Raw genomic sequence first — 16,339 nt, forward strand, 5'->3', positions numbered from 1 at the left:
GTGTTAGCAGCACCAAAGTGACCTCCTTGGGAGTGCAAGCCTGGGCAATGTGCACAGAGGTCCTGGACAACAAGACCACCCTCTCAGCCTCACTGATGTGGTCCAAAGGAAAGCAGAGCAATACGTTTGGCACCAGCTTGGCTGCAGGAGTTGCCAGAAGGAGACTTACAAGACACCATCCAACCATCTTAGGGACTTGTGCAGGGTTTACTCCTTAGCCTTTTCTTCTCCCAAAGATATCCCACAAAGCAGCAGAGGTTTTAGATCAGAGCTTTCCTTCTCCTAGATGGGCTCCCTTCCCAGGTTGGCAAGCCCCGTCTGCCCCTCACTTCCCTCGACAGCATGTGCAGAAACCACCTTGACAGTTTGACCCATTATCGGTCTTGTCTGGTCAATCTGCCAGAGCCTGTCTTCTCATGCAGAGGAAGTCCGTAATTCACTAAGTGTTTGAGACCCATTGGCTACCCTCACCTGGTTTAGCCAGCCAGACAAAGCCATTTCCAGGGTGCAGCCAGTGTCACATGCTGAAAGCCACAGGTGAGAGTTGAGTGCAGAGTTGGGGACCAAAGGTGGACAAACTACCCCAGAAGGACCCCACCAGAGGGACCTCTATCACCCCATACAGTAATGCAGTGCCCAATCAAAAAGAAGAAGATATAAACACATTGAATTATATCGTGCAGGCATTATTTCTCCAGATAGGGAGGAGGAAATCAGCCCTCAATATCTGCCGCTTTTCAGAGAGCAGATAATTAAAACAATGTGCTGTCGTACAAAACATTTTCCTCTGTGACCTCGCTGGAAACAGTTTTTAGTGCTTTTAATGTATTCTATAGAGGGGTCAGGAAATCTCATAGGAAAGGCATGTATTGCAGAAAGAGGGAGGGTTTTATTCTGTTTGCATGAAATGCATGCATTATATGGTGAAAGCCAACTGACACTTTATGACAAAAGTGTTAATTTACTGAATTTGCCTCTGGGGGATGAGTTCATCTGTGAGATGCAGAAGATGAGCTAATGGGTCTCAGTTTTAATTCTGTTTAATAGTGGGTTTTTTCAACCCAACTCCTGCTCTGAGACACATCAAGCCCAATAAAAATTGCTGCCCCCTCCCATCTTAATTGGTTAGAAAGCAGAAGTATTGCATAGCAGCAATGGGGAGTTGAGTTTTGCATCACCTAAGGAGTCTATCGTGTAATAAGTACATTTGTCTTGGCAATTGCTGCAAGCTCTGTATGGCCCTATTACAGCTTCGTATGATCTCAGCAACATCAGTACCTAAGTCCACCTATCTCAGAATAGGAGGCAGTAGATCTTTTCCTGCATCATGGGTGGAGGGGGGTTTTAAAAGTTCAACAACTGTAGTTTGTTGACTAGGTCCACTTGTTGCGATACTAATAACATGGAACAATTTACGGTGGTAACCTGCTTCAATGGAAATTACTCTCTTGCAGTTATTCAAGTGGGTACATGGCAGCTAAAAATATTCATTTCTAATGTGTCTTGTTCCCAACAGTTTTTTTCAGTGCTTCGTGTGTTACGTTTCTGATGTGAAGAAATGTGGATTTGGTTTCTCCTTTGACTCTTTTGTTTGGTTTGCTGGAGAAAAAAGCAGTTACTTCTTCCAGTTGCAGAGGGAAAATGAGGGGCTTGCAAGAGAAAATGTTCTTTCTGAAGGAGAAGCCTCTCTAGCTTTGTTCAAAGCTGCAGTGTATCACTTAATGTGGCAAAGGTCTCTCCTTTGCAGCTTCAAACAAAACCAGGGCTGTTCTGCATGTCACAGCAAGCCATGGCTTAAAACAAATGATAGCTTGATGTGAACCAGCAGCATGCTGAGCATCACAGCTCAAAAATTCATAAACACTCCTCCTCCATTTCAGCTGCTCTTGCCAAACTGTAGACAAAACAAGGAAGGGGTAGGCTTTGTTATGATGTGCAAACCTCGGCTTGTGCTTTGAAAACCTCAAGTGGTAATAATAATAATAATAATAATAATAATAATAATAATAATTTATTTATACCCCGCCCTCCCCAGTCAAAACCGGGCTCAGGGCGGCTAACACCAATAAAATTACAATAAAACATAAAAAGAAATTAATTAAAATACAGGTTAAAATACAATATTAAAATTTAAATTGCAGCCTCATTTTAAGTAGTCCATAAATCCAAGCCATGAGGGAGGAAAACACAGGGGTCAGACTAAGTCCAGTCCAAAGGCCAGGCGGAACAGCTCTGCCTTGCAGGCCCTGCGGAAAGACCAAAGTTTGTTCTTGGCTTACCAAACATGGTTTGTTTTCCTCAACCCAAAAACCATGAGCCCAGGTCCTGATGACAGGTCAAACGAGACTCTGGCTAGTTTTGCCCATGGAGCAGACATTGCTTATTCACATTAAACCCTAGTGCTTTTAAAACAACAATGAGAACGGTTTAGTGGAACATGTGAAATGGTCCCATGATAGGATTCCTCCTTTCCAGGAGTGCCTATACACCAGGCAAATAAGCCTCCATGTCTCCCCAGCTCCATCCTCCTATCCTGATTGCTGCTAAAGGGGAGCCTGCCCCCAGCCTGCTTGAGAGATGGACTCTTTAGAGAGCAACATTATGAAGCAGATCAAGGAGGGTCCTGTATAGTGAAGCTGGATCTTTTCCAGGATGGACCCAGTTAACAAGGTTGTCTGCTTGCAACTTACGTGGGTGGCCCGTTCTAGCTGTGTACAGCTATCGCATAAAGTTTCGAAAAACCTGCCCTGAGCCATGGTTAGCTGTGGTGACCTATCTCTGAATAAGGTTTGAGATGTCTTCAGTTGTGCCAGTTCTTTAAAAGCACAAACCACCATTAAGAATTAAAAGGTCGTGGTTTCGTCATTGGACCAGTACTCCCTCAAAACCTCCTTTCAGTTGGCAAAAAAAATTATTAAGGAATTCATATATATATTTGATGCTAATATCTGTATTTTATTTTACACACACACACACCATAAATGCATGAGATGTGCTGCATTAACCTAAGTGTTATCTAGTTTCATACAAGTTTGCTGCAACAATGTTTGCCTACCCATCAAGACTTAAGATTTCTAGTGCATCCTTACCTTAATTGTAATTTTCCATTTGGGTGTGATCTGGCTGTCTGAATTATAAATCAAGGGAGTTCTAAGCAAATTGGGGAGAAATGGTTTTCCATGACTTGGGGGATGTGCACAAAATGTGGGTGTGCTTTTGTTATGGGCTTGGTGTAGAATGTTGTTGTCCAATTTCCAATTGGTAAGCAACTATAAACGCAGCCTTGTCAGGCAATCTATCTGCCTGCACACAAATCCAGCTGCTTAGCAGAGAAATGTCTGGCGCGCTCCGCTGCATACCTCTGCTTAAAAAGTCTATAAACTTTTCCTTCTGAAGTTTAGATAACAGTCTGCAGCAGCCTGTGGCAGTGGAAGTCTTATCCAGCTTTCTATGCCTTTGAAATAAATCACTTTCACTCCCTTGTTCATTAAAACAGAGAAGATTTATTAAGGTTAACAGCCCGGAGTATTTTGCTGCATCCCGGCTGAAAACTGCGACACACACAAACAGAATTAAAACATACGGTGTCATATGTTACAGAACACAACAGCAACAGGTACTACTTCCTGTTTCCTGTTTACATGACACATCACAGACCCCATGATCCAGGACGACTGCTGAGCTATTAACCCTCTCAGCTCACAATTTTATATTCATGTCTTACTTTATTATGATTGATTGTAGGGTTCATAGAAAATTTATGTATTCATGCTAGGCCGAGGGTACGCATTTAGTTATTCTTTCAGACATCTGCTCCAACAGTCTGTCCGAGACTAAACAATAGTGTACAATTAATTAGTCTTAAAACTTAGAAAGCCCAGGAAGCTACCACATTCCATTAATCAGCAGAAGTATGCAGTAACTAAAAAAAAAAACCCACTAGGTAGCTCCATATACCAGCAAAACCCATCATAGGTACATGAATGAGCTTTATGACACTGTGACAGTCCAGCACTAGTATAAGCATATATACTCCAAACTGTGAGCATGTTCCTGAATCTACATAGCAGAAGGTGTGATGTAGTAATTAGCATATTGGCTAGGATCCAGGGATACCTGGATTTAAATCCACACTTGGCTATGAAGCTCCATGACCAGGCACCATCTCTTAGCTTTGCTACAGAGTTCATATGAGGATAAAATAGAGGGGGGGGGAAACCACACGTGCCACCTTGGGTTCCTTTGGAGAAAAGTAGCATAAAAACAGCATAAATAAAATGCCAGGTAAATTTAACTGCAGCAAGAAAGACACTGTACAATAGTACAACTGGAAAAACTCTTTCTTCCAGTGTTCGTAGGAAAGACTATGTTCCTTTCAAGTACACTGAGCTTAAGATTTACAAGTTAAATGCCAGCTTCTCGAAGCCAGCTAATGCAAGCGGAAAAGAACTGGTGTTATAGGCACCTACATACCTGCAAACGTTGTGGTGCTGTACAGTTGGCACCAGCTGTACAGTTTTGAAGTACAGTCTCATGCCAAGTGCACTGCAGCTCTGCTGATGGGGGGTCAAACAGCATGGGCATAGGAAATTCCCTTACACTCAATCATACATTTGCTCCATCTAGCTCAGTACTGACTGGTAGCAGCTGTCTAGGGTCTTCTCTGGAGATGCTAGGGATTAAACATGTTCTGTGCAAAGCATATTCTCTGCCACTGAGCTGTGGCCTAGCAGCTCATCATTTCCCCAACCTCTTAACTTTAAATATGACAATATTGGAGGGTGAACAGTTATACATCTGCCAACTTAATGTGAAGTGGTGGGAACTGGTGTTTGAGCAAAAATTGGCACCTAGTTAAGATTCTCGGAACAAGTTTTATAAGAATGTTAGACGAGCCCTGGTGGAGCCAACCAGTGGCCTATGTAGTCTAGCATTCTGCTCTCACAGTGGTAAGCCAAAATCATAAACAAAAGCAGTTTCCTGCTCATTATCCCATGCTGCTGGTATTTAACTGCAGGCCTCAAATACAGATCAAGCCCACGTTATACAAATCTTTAACATTAATTATGTTTCAGTTCCTATTAGCAGGGCTTTAAGCTTCAGTTGACCCAACAATAGCACATCTCTTCCTTGAATGGGTGTACTATTCACATTTAAAGTACATATTTTGGTACCAAGGACAGCTCCCCTCTTAACAAGAGGAGGCTGCTTTCTTTGGCTGAGACAAGGGCCTCCCCAGCAATGGAAGTGTCTGTATTGGGTATATAGTAAGAAGTACATCAAACAAGAAATTTCTCGTGAGTGTCGGGGTTTGGCAGTGCACTAGCTGGTTTTGCACAGGAGTTATGTCTCCTGTTCTGGTCCTCCTTATAACCATTTGGAAACGAAAATAGGGATTGACCTAGTCCCTGTGGGGTTTGAAGATGCCAGACTTGCTAAAACTGCTGGCCTGACACTTCTGTTTGGAAATATTTTTAGGATCTTCATCTAAGGGCAAGAGGTGTCTTAGCAGATTTGCTATGCCCCGGTTTCAACAAAAAGGAAGTAATTTGAGACAAATTTCTTCAAAATGTCATAATGGGAATTGAAGTTGGATTTGTTGCAAGAGCTCTGTAGAATAGCAGCAGCTTCAGCAGTTGAAGTTTCTCACTGAGGGATACCCTAAAAGCAGGTATCTTGCTTATTAAAATATGGAAGCTTTTATAATGGTAGCCAGCATTTTGCGAGGTGCTCTGTGGAAAAGCTTTTGTATTGATACCAATACAAATGAACCTGGACACACAGGTTGTGGCTTCATGCTTTCCTGGATAGGTTTCAGTTGATATAGGTCTGCTAAGTTTACCAATGCCAAGGTTTCCCAGAAGACAAGATTTTGTCTACCAAATTTAGTTTAGGGGTTACCTATGCTTGGAGAAGCATAAATTAAAATGTGTGATTTAGATGGGAAAGTTATATGTCATCTCGATTAATTTTTTTAATTGCACTTGACAAATGTTTTTATCTTGCCTGCAAATTTATTTCAGTCTGCAATTCATGTTCAGCGTGGTGCCTGGTTGTTTGCCTTTTTAGGAGCATAACGGCTATGCACATTCCCTCCCCCCCTTTGTATAAACAAAACAAAATTCTGATGAAGACTGGTTAATCTTAAATAACTTCCAGTGTTACTCATAACCATAATTTAGGGGAACGCAGGTACGATTTTCTCCATTCTAAAAAATCAACTCTTTGAAAAAAGTGAGTTGTTAGAGATGGGAGGACACTGAAGTTGTTAGCATGTCTGGACTGTAGCAATTTAGCTAGACAGGCTTATCACGTGAAAAATGTGAGTAAACCTTACCACTTGGATAAGGACCCCACAACTTACTGCATAGGAGAATTTAGGCCAGGAAGAAAAATACAGTGTAATTGAAACAGCTGGCCAAGCAACCATGTAGTTGTGGTCAGGTGGTTGCTTGTATTAATCTTGCTAAGGTCTGCAGTTGCAGACATAGCCAGGTTCTCGCAGAGGTGTCATCCTGTCTTCTTGAAATGATTTCAGGTAAAAAAAAAATATGGATAAAGTTTATACAGTGGGATTTCATCACATTTTCATACAGTAACTGCGGAAGAGTTGTAGCTCCGTGGCTGAACACACGCTGTGCGTAACAAGTTCAATCCCACATATTGCCTGGTAGGGCTGAGCAAGGCCCTCATCTGAAACCCTAGTGTAGAGCCTCTGAGTGTCTTAGATGGACCAATGATCTGACTCGGTAGAAGGCAGCTTTCTGTGTCCTGAAGTAGCTGTTTTGCATGTGCTTTGTTTCTGCAGTAGTTGCACCAGGAGGAGAATTTTCAGCAGGTGGAACTTTGGCTACCATTGCAGTACAAAGCTGCTTTCAAAGGCAGATCCAGGTGTTTTCACAAAGCTCCATTTGCAGTTATGCAGGGTTCTGTAGTTATGAAGGCTTACTGGGCCACTGAAAATCAGATGACGTTTGAGCTTTGAAGATACAGCTCCACCCCCACCCACCCCCAATCCCTGAAAGGATTGTTGTATAATCTTTGAAAATCTATTTTATGAGGTGTCTCTTTTATGTGTTCCAAATGCATTTTAATCTAATGGGGTAATCCTTTCACATCAAAATAATACAGTACCAAAGAACCTTGGAAAGACCCAAATACATAGGTGGCACTGTGGTTTTCAAGTACCAGCATTTTGTCACTGCCTCCATAAAAACAAATCTTATAATCCAAAATATCTCAGTGGCATTAAATGTGTACTCCTCTCACAGTTTTCCCACTTCTGCAAATGCCTCTATTTTTAGCTTGACTGCCCTTGGCAGATACGATTTCCATAAACCAGCTTGCAAATGTGCATGAATGTTTTTGCAGAAAATTAGACCATACTTCAGGCGGCATTTTCACACAAACAAATGCATGTTTTGATTTGCAAGGAAGATCAGCATTGATACTGTTCACTGTACCATTAGAAGGATGGCATCGCAATTTTACTAAACTGGTGGAAAGGAAAGGAAAAAAGACCTAATGTATTCATTATCACCTCCATTTCTGGGAGAGATAAGGAGCAACTTTATAGGTTGCAATCTTGGCATTTTTATTTGCAAGTTGCCCTGGGCTCCTTTGGAAGGAAGACTGGGATAGAAATTTAATAATAAATAAGTTCAAGTGAAATAAGTGGACTTGTTTTAGTAATAATTGTTAAGACTGTGCTGTCAATGGAAGCATAGAAATTGCTAAGTTGAGTCAAACCAATGGTCTACTAACAGTCTTAGTGAAAAGTTCAGGGTATGTTGGAAATATGCACCTCCTGTTATTTTGGCTATCATGCCTAATAGATTGCTACAGAGAGATGTCCCATGGGTATCACAGCATCTGTTGTGATTTGTGTTCATGGGCTTATTATGTATGACACAAAGTAGTAATACAATGGTAATTTGGTTCTCAAACTAAATCCATTCCGGAAGTCTGTTCCAGAACCAAAGCGTTCCAAAACCAAGGCACGTTTTCCCATAGAAAATAATGCAAAATGGATTAATCCGTTCCAGACTTTGAAAAACAACCCCCTAAAACACCAATTTAACATGAATTTTACCATCTAACGAGACAATTGATCCATAAAATGAAAGCAATAAACAATGTACTGCAGTCACTCAATCAATCAATCAGTAGCTGAACTGGGTTCCACACAGTTACAAAAACAAAACAAAAAGGCCGCAAAAACAAAGAAACAAAATAAATAGTAAAAACAGACAGACCTCAGAGTAACACTCAAAACGGAAGTGTGTTGCTCAAATCGGAAGCATAACACTCAAAACAGAGCACGTTTGGCTTCCAATTTTTTTCCGCAAACCGGAACAGTGTTGGGGTTCCAAGTTGTTTCAGTACCAAGGTGTTTGAGAACCAAGGTACCACTGTACTTATATTGACTTGATTTAATGGATGACTCTTCTTCTTTGGGAGAAGTATGAAGTCTTGCATATCCTCTCTGTGCCTGCTCCAGTTCTTCAGTGTCCTTATTGACTACTGTAAACAAAACAAGAAATGTGACAGGTTCTGTTATCTGTTGCACCTAAAAAAAACCAGAAAACTTTTTTCATTAACAATATAACCCTACAGTTTGTCATGCTGCATTATTTTTTTTAAAAAAATGCATTTAACAACTATCTCCTACGTTTCTTTTATAATATATATTATTTATTTTTGTTAATTTGAATTCTCTGAATCTACCCCCTACCCTTTGTAATATATATATATATATATATATATATATATATATATATATATATATATATATATACCTGGAAACTTTAGAAGGACTATTGAAAACTACAGAAGAATTTGATTTGAATTGGAGTCTGACTGGTTTAGGAGAGGAGTAAGTGTATGATAAAAAGTGCATTGTGTTGCTCCGAGGTAGGACCAGTCTGTTTTTCTTCACATAGAATGCCTACAGTGTGATCTTCCCTTCAGATAGTTTTGCTTTGTCTTGCCATTCTCATGCTTCTTCCTTCCTACCCTGACGCTGTTAATTATCAGTCCTCCCCCCGCCACCCCCGGTGATGACATTAAAAATATATATATGCAGGTTAAACGCAAAGAACACATTTAACACAATGACTAATTTGGCCCTGAACTTCTGCTTGCCCTGCCACTCGCCCCTGGGAAAACTTGCTGCTTACCACAGAATTGGAGCAAAGGCCAATTGGACTTTCTCCAGATATATATTTGCTCTGATTTAGCACTAAAGAGCAGGTTTTCCTGGGGGAAGCAGCAGGACAAGTAAAAAACCTCTCTGACTCATGCCTAGACAGCATAGAAGAAGGAGAAAACCGCATGGATCAATGCTTTCTAGGCATGAGACAAGGGGATGTGTACACAGACATTGGGCAAACCAGAGAAGCAAGTCAACCCTGTTCCTGTTTTCTTCACTTTGACTGTAATGTCAGAAGTCCAGCTTCATGGGTCTTGTGGCTCAGGTGGAACTCATGAATTGCACCACATGGCCGAACAGCAGATTAGCTTGATTCTTATTTCACAGCCCTGCCCTGCCCTGCCCTGCCCCTTTTTGGCTCACCAATATCATAACCTGCTTTTGCAGGGATCCAGCTGCTTTTGAAAAACTTCTTTCAGCTTTAAAACTAGTTTGCTTTGCTGTTTTGAGAAACTCACGTTCCATAAGGGTTTGATCGATAAAGCCTTAAACGGCTAAGGACCACCTCTCTCCATATAAACCGACCTGGACTCTGAGGCCTTTCTTCATGTGACAACACAAGAACAGGCCTTTTCTTTAGCGGCTCCCTGTTTGTGTAATGCTCTCGCCAGGGCGCCATCATTATACAGTGGTACCTCGACATCCGAACGACTCGACTTCCGAAGGTTTCGACTTCCGAAGTCAACAACCCCAGAAGTCTTTTCGGCACGCACAGTCGTCGCATGCGCAGAAGTGCAAAATTGCACTTCGTGCATGTGCAAAACAGACGCTTCGACAATCGAAGACTTCGACTTACAAAGACGGTCGCGGAACGGATCGTCTTTGTAAGTCGAGGTATCACATTTTAGGCACCAGGCAAAAACATTCCTCTTCAACCAGGCCTTTGGCTATTCTTCAGCCTTGTGGGAGGTGGTGGGTTACTGCTTTGTTGTTCGTGTTTATTTCTGTGAACCACCCTGAGTTCTGTTGATGAAGGGCAGTTTATAAGTCTTATATATAAATAAATAAATCAACTAATACTAGATAGGTAGGTAGGTAGATAGGTAGCAAGCAAGCCCTGGGCAGATAGCTGTAGTCAAGCAGTTCTTGAATTTCAGCCAAAGTGTTTTAGTCAGGCATAGGCAAACTCCAGCCCTCCAGATGTTTGGGACTACAATTCCCATCATCCATGACCACTGGTTCTGATAGCTAGGGATTATGGGAATTGTAGTCCCAAACATCTGGAGGGCCGAAGTTTGCCTATGCCTGGTTTTAGTCCTCTCCAGTCCATTCAGATGTTAATTGGAATAGCAGAGTGTTGAGTGTATAAATAATACTGCCTCTGATGAAATTTTCTCATTTCAGTCCTATATGGAAGACCACTTGAAGAACAAGAATCGTCTGGAAAAAGAATGGGAAGCACTTTGTGCTTATCAGGCAGAGCCCAACGCAGCTACCATTGCACATAAGGAAGAAAACGCCCAGAAGAACCGCTCACAAGATGTAGTAGCATGTATGTACAGTTTAAGCTGGATTCATTACTTAGTTGCTTTCCCCTTTGCCTGTTGCTGCAATCAGAGGAGGAAATGTGCCAAAAGAACTGTTATCAGCCACTCTGTGCAAGGAACAGTTAATATTCCTGTGGCCCATCTTGTTGTCTTGCTGTGTGCTTCAGACTTCTCATGGCGGCTGCTGCTGCTGCTTCCAATGTATGCTTTGCACTTCTTCCCAGCATGTTGGGCAAAAAAATTCAGGCATTGCAGGGGGTTGGACTAGATGACCCTCGCGGTCCCTTCCATCTCTACAATTCTGTGATAACAGCAAGTGCCGTTTTGCGTAAACGACATTTCATTTCGACAGCCTCATGGCACAGTTTTCGTGCATGGCCTTTGGACACAAATACCTTTACCCAAAAGTGCACGATGCTCTTGACTTGTAGTTAGAACTGTTTGGGGAGATGAGCTTACAAGGCAGGTGTTCTCTGTGTTGGGCCTAGGGTGGAAAGTGGAGCCGAGAGTAGCCATGGCATATATGTGCTTTAAAAGTTTTTGGTGCTCTTCATTCACAACCAAAAGCAGCACATTCCTATTCCATGTGCTTGTTTATTCTGGTAGCTGTAGCAGACATTCTGTATTGTACATCAGACTGAATCCACATGGCTGTACCGTGAGATTGATGCTGTTTATTAAATTTCATCAGCTACCCTACATATGAACTTGGGGTGGAAATCCCTTTAATATAAACCTGTTATTATTGGCAACAGTCTTTAAGCACTGTCGTGTTCATACAGAGAAGGAGCAGGGAAGGGTCTGTGGTTTGGCATCATTAATGCCCTTGCTAGGGGCTACTGAACCTGAAGCACAGTCTATATTAAACATTGTTGTGTGTTTTTAAGTAAATTTGTTAGACACCAGACCATTTTACTGATTTATTTATGTGGCAAGGTTTATACACTGCTTCATCATAAAAGAAACTGCTAAACCATTTACATAAAATGATATAGTCATTTGAAAATACTGATAAAATCAAACGTTAAAAACATGTTGCATTAAAATGTATCAAGCTATAAATAAAATCAGTAGTTCTTTTTTCAAAAAAAATGGTAGACTTGTGTAAATAAAAACATTTAATTTTTTTAGCAGGCGCTGAAAACAATACAGCGAAAGCACCTGCCTAATAGCAATTATTCCTCAACATACCAAGTTCCATATCAAGAACACTTTTTATATGGTTCTTACCATTTAAATCAGTCTTTTGAAAATATCTGTATTTAGAAGCAAGTGTGCAAAAAAATAGGCTGAATAGTAGTGGTCTGTTCAGAAATGCTCTTTGAAAGATCTGTTTTAACATAAATATGAATGAATACTGATTTAACTTTTTTATTTTTTAAAAAAATCAGATGATCATTGCAGGATATGTTTGAAAGCTGAAAACAGTCACGACAACTCGGACTACATCAACGCAAGTCCTATTGTAAGTACTGTATAAAAAATTCTACTTTGCCTTTTTGAAACTAAAATGTTAGGTGTGATGGAAGAAAAAGGTTGATTGTGATGCAAGTTATAGCAATTTATTGAGTCCGCATGGTGACATCCCTCCAATATTTCCCTTCCTGTGACTTTCTGACCAGCAGTTTGCCTGCTTCTGATAACAGCTATGTACAATGGGTGTTCTTCAAATCTCTCAGCAGTTGTATTAATCATTTAGCTAAGAATGCTAGAGTGTGAAAGTTTAGATAAATGGGGAGTTTCTGGGTGGGAGAGTAAATACTTGCCCAGCTCCCTGCAATAGGTTTTAGTAAAATTCCTTATATCTTGGGACATAGTAATTGTTCTTACTGTTCATTATCATTCCCCATAGTTGTGGGAAAAATTGCTTTTCCCCATTGACAAAATATTGTTGGTAAGGTACAGCATATGCCCTCTGAAACAGCATCTATCTTGAGGAAAGACATTGGGATCACCTTAAAGCCAAGTAGCCATTTTGTATTTATTGTATGGCAAAATTGTGTGCCCTGATAATTTAGAAGAGCAAAATTTGTGACATTGCAGGAAGTGAACTGCAGCAGAATCAGAACTTTGTTTTGTTTAGTTTTCCTTTCAGAGTTCACAAAGGGTAACTGAAATCTAGTCCCATTTCTCACATCTCAGTCCAAATTCTTCCAGTCATTAGAGTTTCACACAAATCAAACTGTGTTTGGCTAAAATAGATGTTTCAATGAGGCTTCACTGTGTGTCACACAAGCTGTCTCACAGTCCTTGGTAGTTTCCAAGAGCAAAGTGTGCTTTAGGGTAACATCAGAATATTGTAAAATTCTACTTCATTCTTGCTTGATGTGTCTTTATTGACAGGAACAAATAGCTTTTTGATGCCACGATTGTCTGGTATTTTTACTGGTTACATATTTAAAATGTGTTAACTATTTTCATGGTATTAAAGGTAATTTTATTTTGTAAATGCAGTATTAGTAGTAAACTTCAAATCCTCAGCGGAGAACTTGCTTCTGTTAACTTTCATACTGATAGGCTAAAAACATCTCTTGTTTGTTTTGAGAACTTAACCCTAGTCTAGCCAAGAACAGATAGGAAAGGCTAATGAAACATAGCAGATGTGTGGAGACCTGAAATAACAGTGGTTTGATCTTCTTCACCAACTACAAACAATCTTTTTAAATTCAAAATAAAGGGAAGCAGTTCAAAATTTAATAGCTTCTAGCTATTAAACTGTGCCAATAAAATGGCATATTTGATGCATCTGTGCCACAAAGCCTTTGGTGAGATTTGCCCTGTATTCCAAACAGAAAATTAATAACGCTAGAGCTATAAACTATGAATTGGACTAGAAAGTTTTTTTATTTTCACTCGCCTCCCTTTGGCATGTGAGGGGCCTGATGAAGCTGGAGTGTAATATAAAGCAATTACATTCAGGCCTTGGAAAGGGAGGCTTCCAGGGGTGTGCTTATAGTTGTGTATTTCCAGCTCCAGGGTCAGTGGTCCAGCCTCCAGCTGGGGCTCACTCAACCTTGCCTTGAGTCTAAATGAGTAAAGCAATACATGCTGGGGGCGGGTGGAGCCCTTCTTTGCACCAGACAATGCGTTGGCCACCTGCCCACATGTTTCTTTCTCGGAACTGCTTAACAGCCCCCCTCCCTGCCCCCACTTTCCCATCCCTCCCAATACGTTGTGAAAACCCAGGGTTTTGTTTCTTTACACTTAATGTGCCCAAAAAGCAACAAGGAGAGACATCTGCAAAGAGATCTGATGAAATATCTTGTTGATCGTTGTTGTTTTTAATTACTATTCCAATGCGAGGATGCTTAGAAATTCCTTGGAATAAAACTGAGCTGGGAAGTCCTCTGAAATAACATAAAATACCGGGGTAATAACTCTGCTGCCAGCGGTTGAATGAAAAGCTTGCAATTACAGCACAAGGAGACCCTGACTGTGCAGAATAAAACTATGATAATTACATCTGTCATATTTGTACTTTGTCCTCATTAAATTCCAGGGAAATCATCCAGTAGTAAATAATGTGCAATCTTTGTTTTTAAATCAGAGGTCATGAAAGTAAATTGGAATTCTGTTTTTCCCTTTTAGGGTGTTGGAAAGGGGGGAAGGGGGGAGCCCATCAACTACATTAACAAAAACAAAATAGCACCTACCTTTCAGCTTGCTTATTACTGAAGCCACCAGACTGAGGAATGTGATTAACATGACAGTTTGCTCAAACACAGCATACAATTTTTTTATCAGCAAGAATAGATTCTGAAATTTGTAATGACATTCAAAACCATATTTATTTCATTCCATTATCTTTTTCATTTTTTAAAGAGGGTTTTTTTAAAAGGTGGGTTTTTTAAAAAAGAAAGAAAGGCAGGTGCCAGTTATAATAATTATATGTTCTGATATACTATTAATATATTACCGGTAGTCATAATTTTATTATCTCCTGTATCTTTTTTATTTTTAATAGAGGAAAGAGGTGATTCAGTAGTATTATACCTGCTGAAAGTCGTGTGTGTGGTGGTTTTAAATATATTGCAGTGTGGAAACAAAACTGCCTTCGAGCTTGCCTGTAGTTTTAAAGAAAATTAATTTCACAAGAGCTTTTGGTTTTATGTGTTGGTTTTATGCACATTAGGTTTAACCATGCATTTAAAATAAGTATGCAGGAAGTCAGGATAAATTGAACAGCCAACACACATGCAGAAATTAACTTAGCTGGTTCTTAGCCACAAATATTACATTGCTCAAAGCCAAAGAACTAAATAAAAGAAGTCTCAATTGTATGTTATGTCGGCACACTAACTGGGAAAATACAGATCTAAATTGGTATGAAGCTAGTTCAGTTTAAGTGGAGTCACACAGAATAGATACATTATTTGTATAAGATTTTATCACAATAAATAATGGCATAATATCAAATCGTTTCTTATTATTCCCTTGGTAAGCAGTGGAGAATTGTTTTTATTCATTTTTAGATTTTTTTTTCAGTGCAGACGCATATGCATGAAGTTTGTTAAAAACAGAAGGATAAAATAACACTGTCTCTAAATATAAAAAATTGAATCTTTTACACATTAGCATTTTTAGCATTTACTTGGGGGCAGCATAAATATGCAAAAGGAATTGACATACATATTTTAAAAATTCAGATAGAATTGATTATAGCAATGTATTTGTATTCAGTGTGGTGTTCTCTAGTTTAGGAATTGTCAATCAATTTTAATTTGGGGACAGGCAGGGAGAGAGCTTAGATGACTTGGAATTAAAACATCTTAGGTTTAGAGGTGGTTTGATCTGATCCACTGCAGGAGTTCTCTTCTGATAAGTTGGAACGAGGCAGGTGGTTCTTTTGGGCGCCTTTCGGTTATTGCTTCTTCCTCGTATGATACCAGAATCAGAGCTGTTAATTGTGCTTTGGTTCAAGTGATCCTTAGTCACATCATGGAAACTCTGGAAACTCTGGATATGTGGTAGACTAGCTCTCTTCCTGCCTTGCTGGAGCAGCTGTGAAAAATGATAATTTTGTGAGAAGCAGAACATGTGTAATTATACATTTTTTTAAAAAAAATAGTCAGACTCTACCAACTATATCTGTGTAAGTTTTTTTTTAAAGTCTAAACTTCCTAAACCTTTGCAGATCAAAAAACATTGATATTTGTTCTAATGAGACAATTATTTGCTGTCTTATTCTCTAAAATGAACTTTGTGACCGTTTCCGATTTATCTATCTGTAGTGATAATTTCTGAGTGTAGAGGAAGAAGCTGTGCTTTGATGTTCGAGACGTTTTGGCACAACATACAGATTTCATTTAACAACACTTCTCCATTGTTTCTGCACTCAGAATATCTAGATGCCCTCAGGGATTGTTCAGAAACTTTACTCTTAAGCAGCCTAAACATTTTGTGCTAAGCTTTTATTGGTTGATGTTTCCAGCTGGGTTATATTAGTTAACGTGAATTTGAGCAAATTGATCTCAGTGGTGCGAAGATCCCGAATGACCTTCAGTGGTTCAAAGGATTTGGCTGAAAGGTTTATTCTGGCATCAGGATAATGTTCCAGCTTGTGCCTTTGCTCCACTGCCAGGACTTGACTCTGGTCTTTGGTCTGATGGTACTGCTGCTTTTTGACTCTTATCTCAGGACT

At 40.0% G+C, this 16,339-nt stretch overlaps 1 protein-coding gene and 1 long non-coding RNA gene across 3 annotated transcripts in view; one reads left to right on the forward strand and one right to left on the reverse strand.

Annotated features, from left to right (window-relative positions):
• PTPRN2 (protein tyrosine phosphatase receptor type N2) overlaps window positions 1-16,339 on the forward strand; it is a 592,105-nt gene that overhangs the window by 532,081 nt on the left and 43,685 nt on the right. The window contains exons 15-16 of the mRNA XM_035129839.2: window positions 10,556-10,703; window positions 12,090-12,163. Coding sequence (XP_034985730.2) covers window positions 10,556-10,703; window positions 12,090-12,163 — 222 coding nt within the window. The remainder of the gene's footprint in view (window positions 1-10,555; window positions 10,704-12,089; window positions 12,164-16,339) is intronic.
• The window catches only part of LOC132592868 (uncharacterized), a 110,267-nt gene continuing 108,603 nt past the window's right edge, over window positions 14,676-16,339 (reverse strand). For both annotated transcript variants that reach the window (XR_009558424.1, XR_009558423.1), the window contains one exon: window positions 14,676-15,699. This is a non-coding gene — a long non-coding RNA (uncharacterized LOC132592868). The remainder of the gene's footprint in view (window positions 15,700-16,339) is intronic.

Source organism: Zootoca vivipara, chromosome 12 (genome assembly GCF_963506605.1).
Source record: "Zootoca vivipara chromosome 12, rZooViv1.1, whole genome shotgun sequence".
NCBI lineage: Eukaryota > Metazoa > Chordata > Lepidosauria > Squamata > Lacertidae > Zootoca > Zootoca vivipara.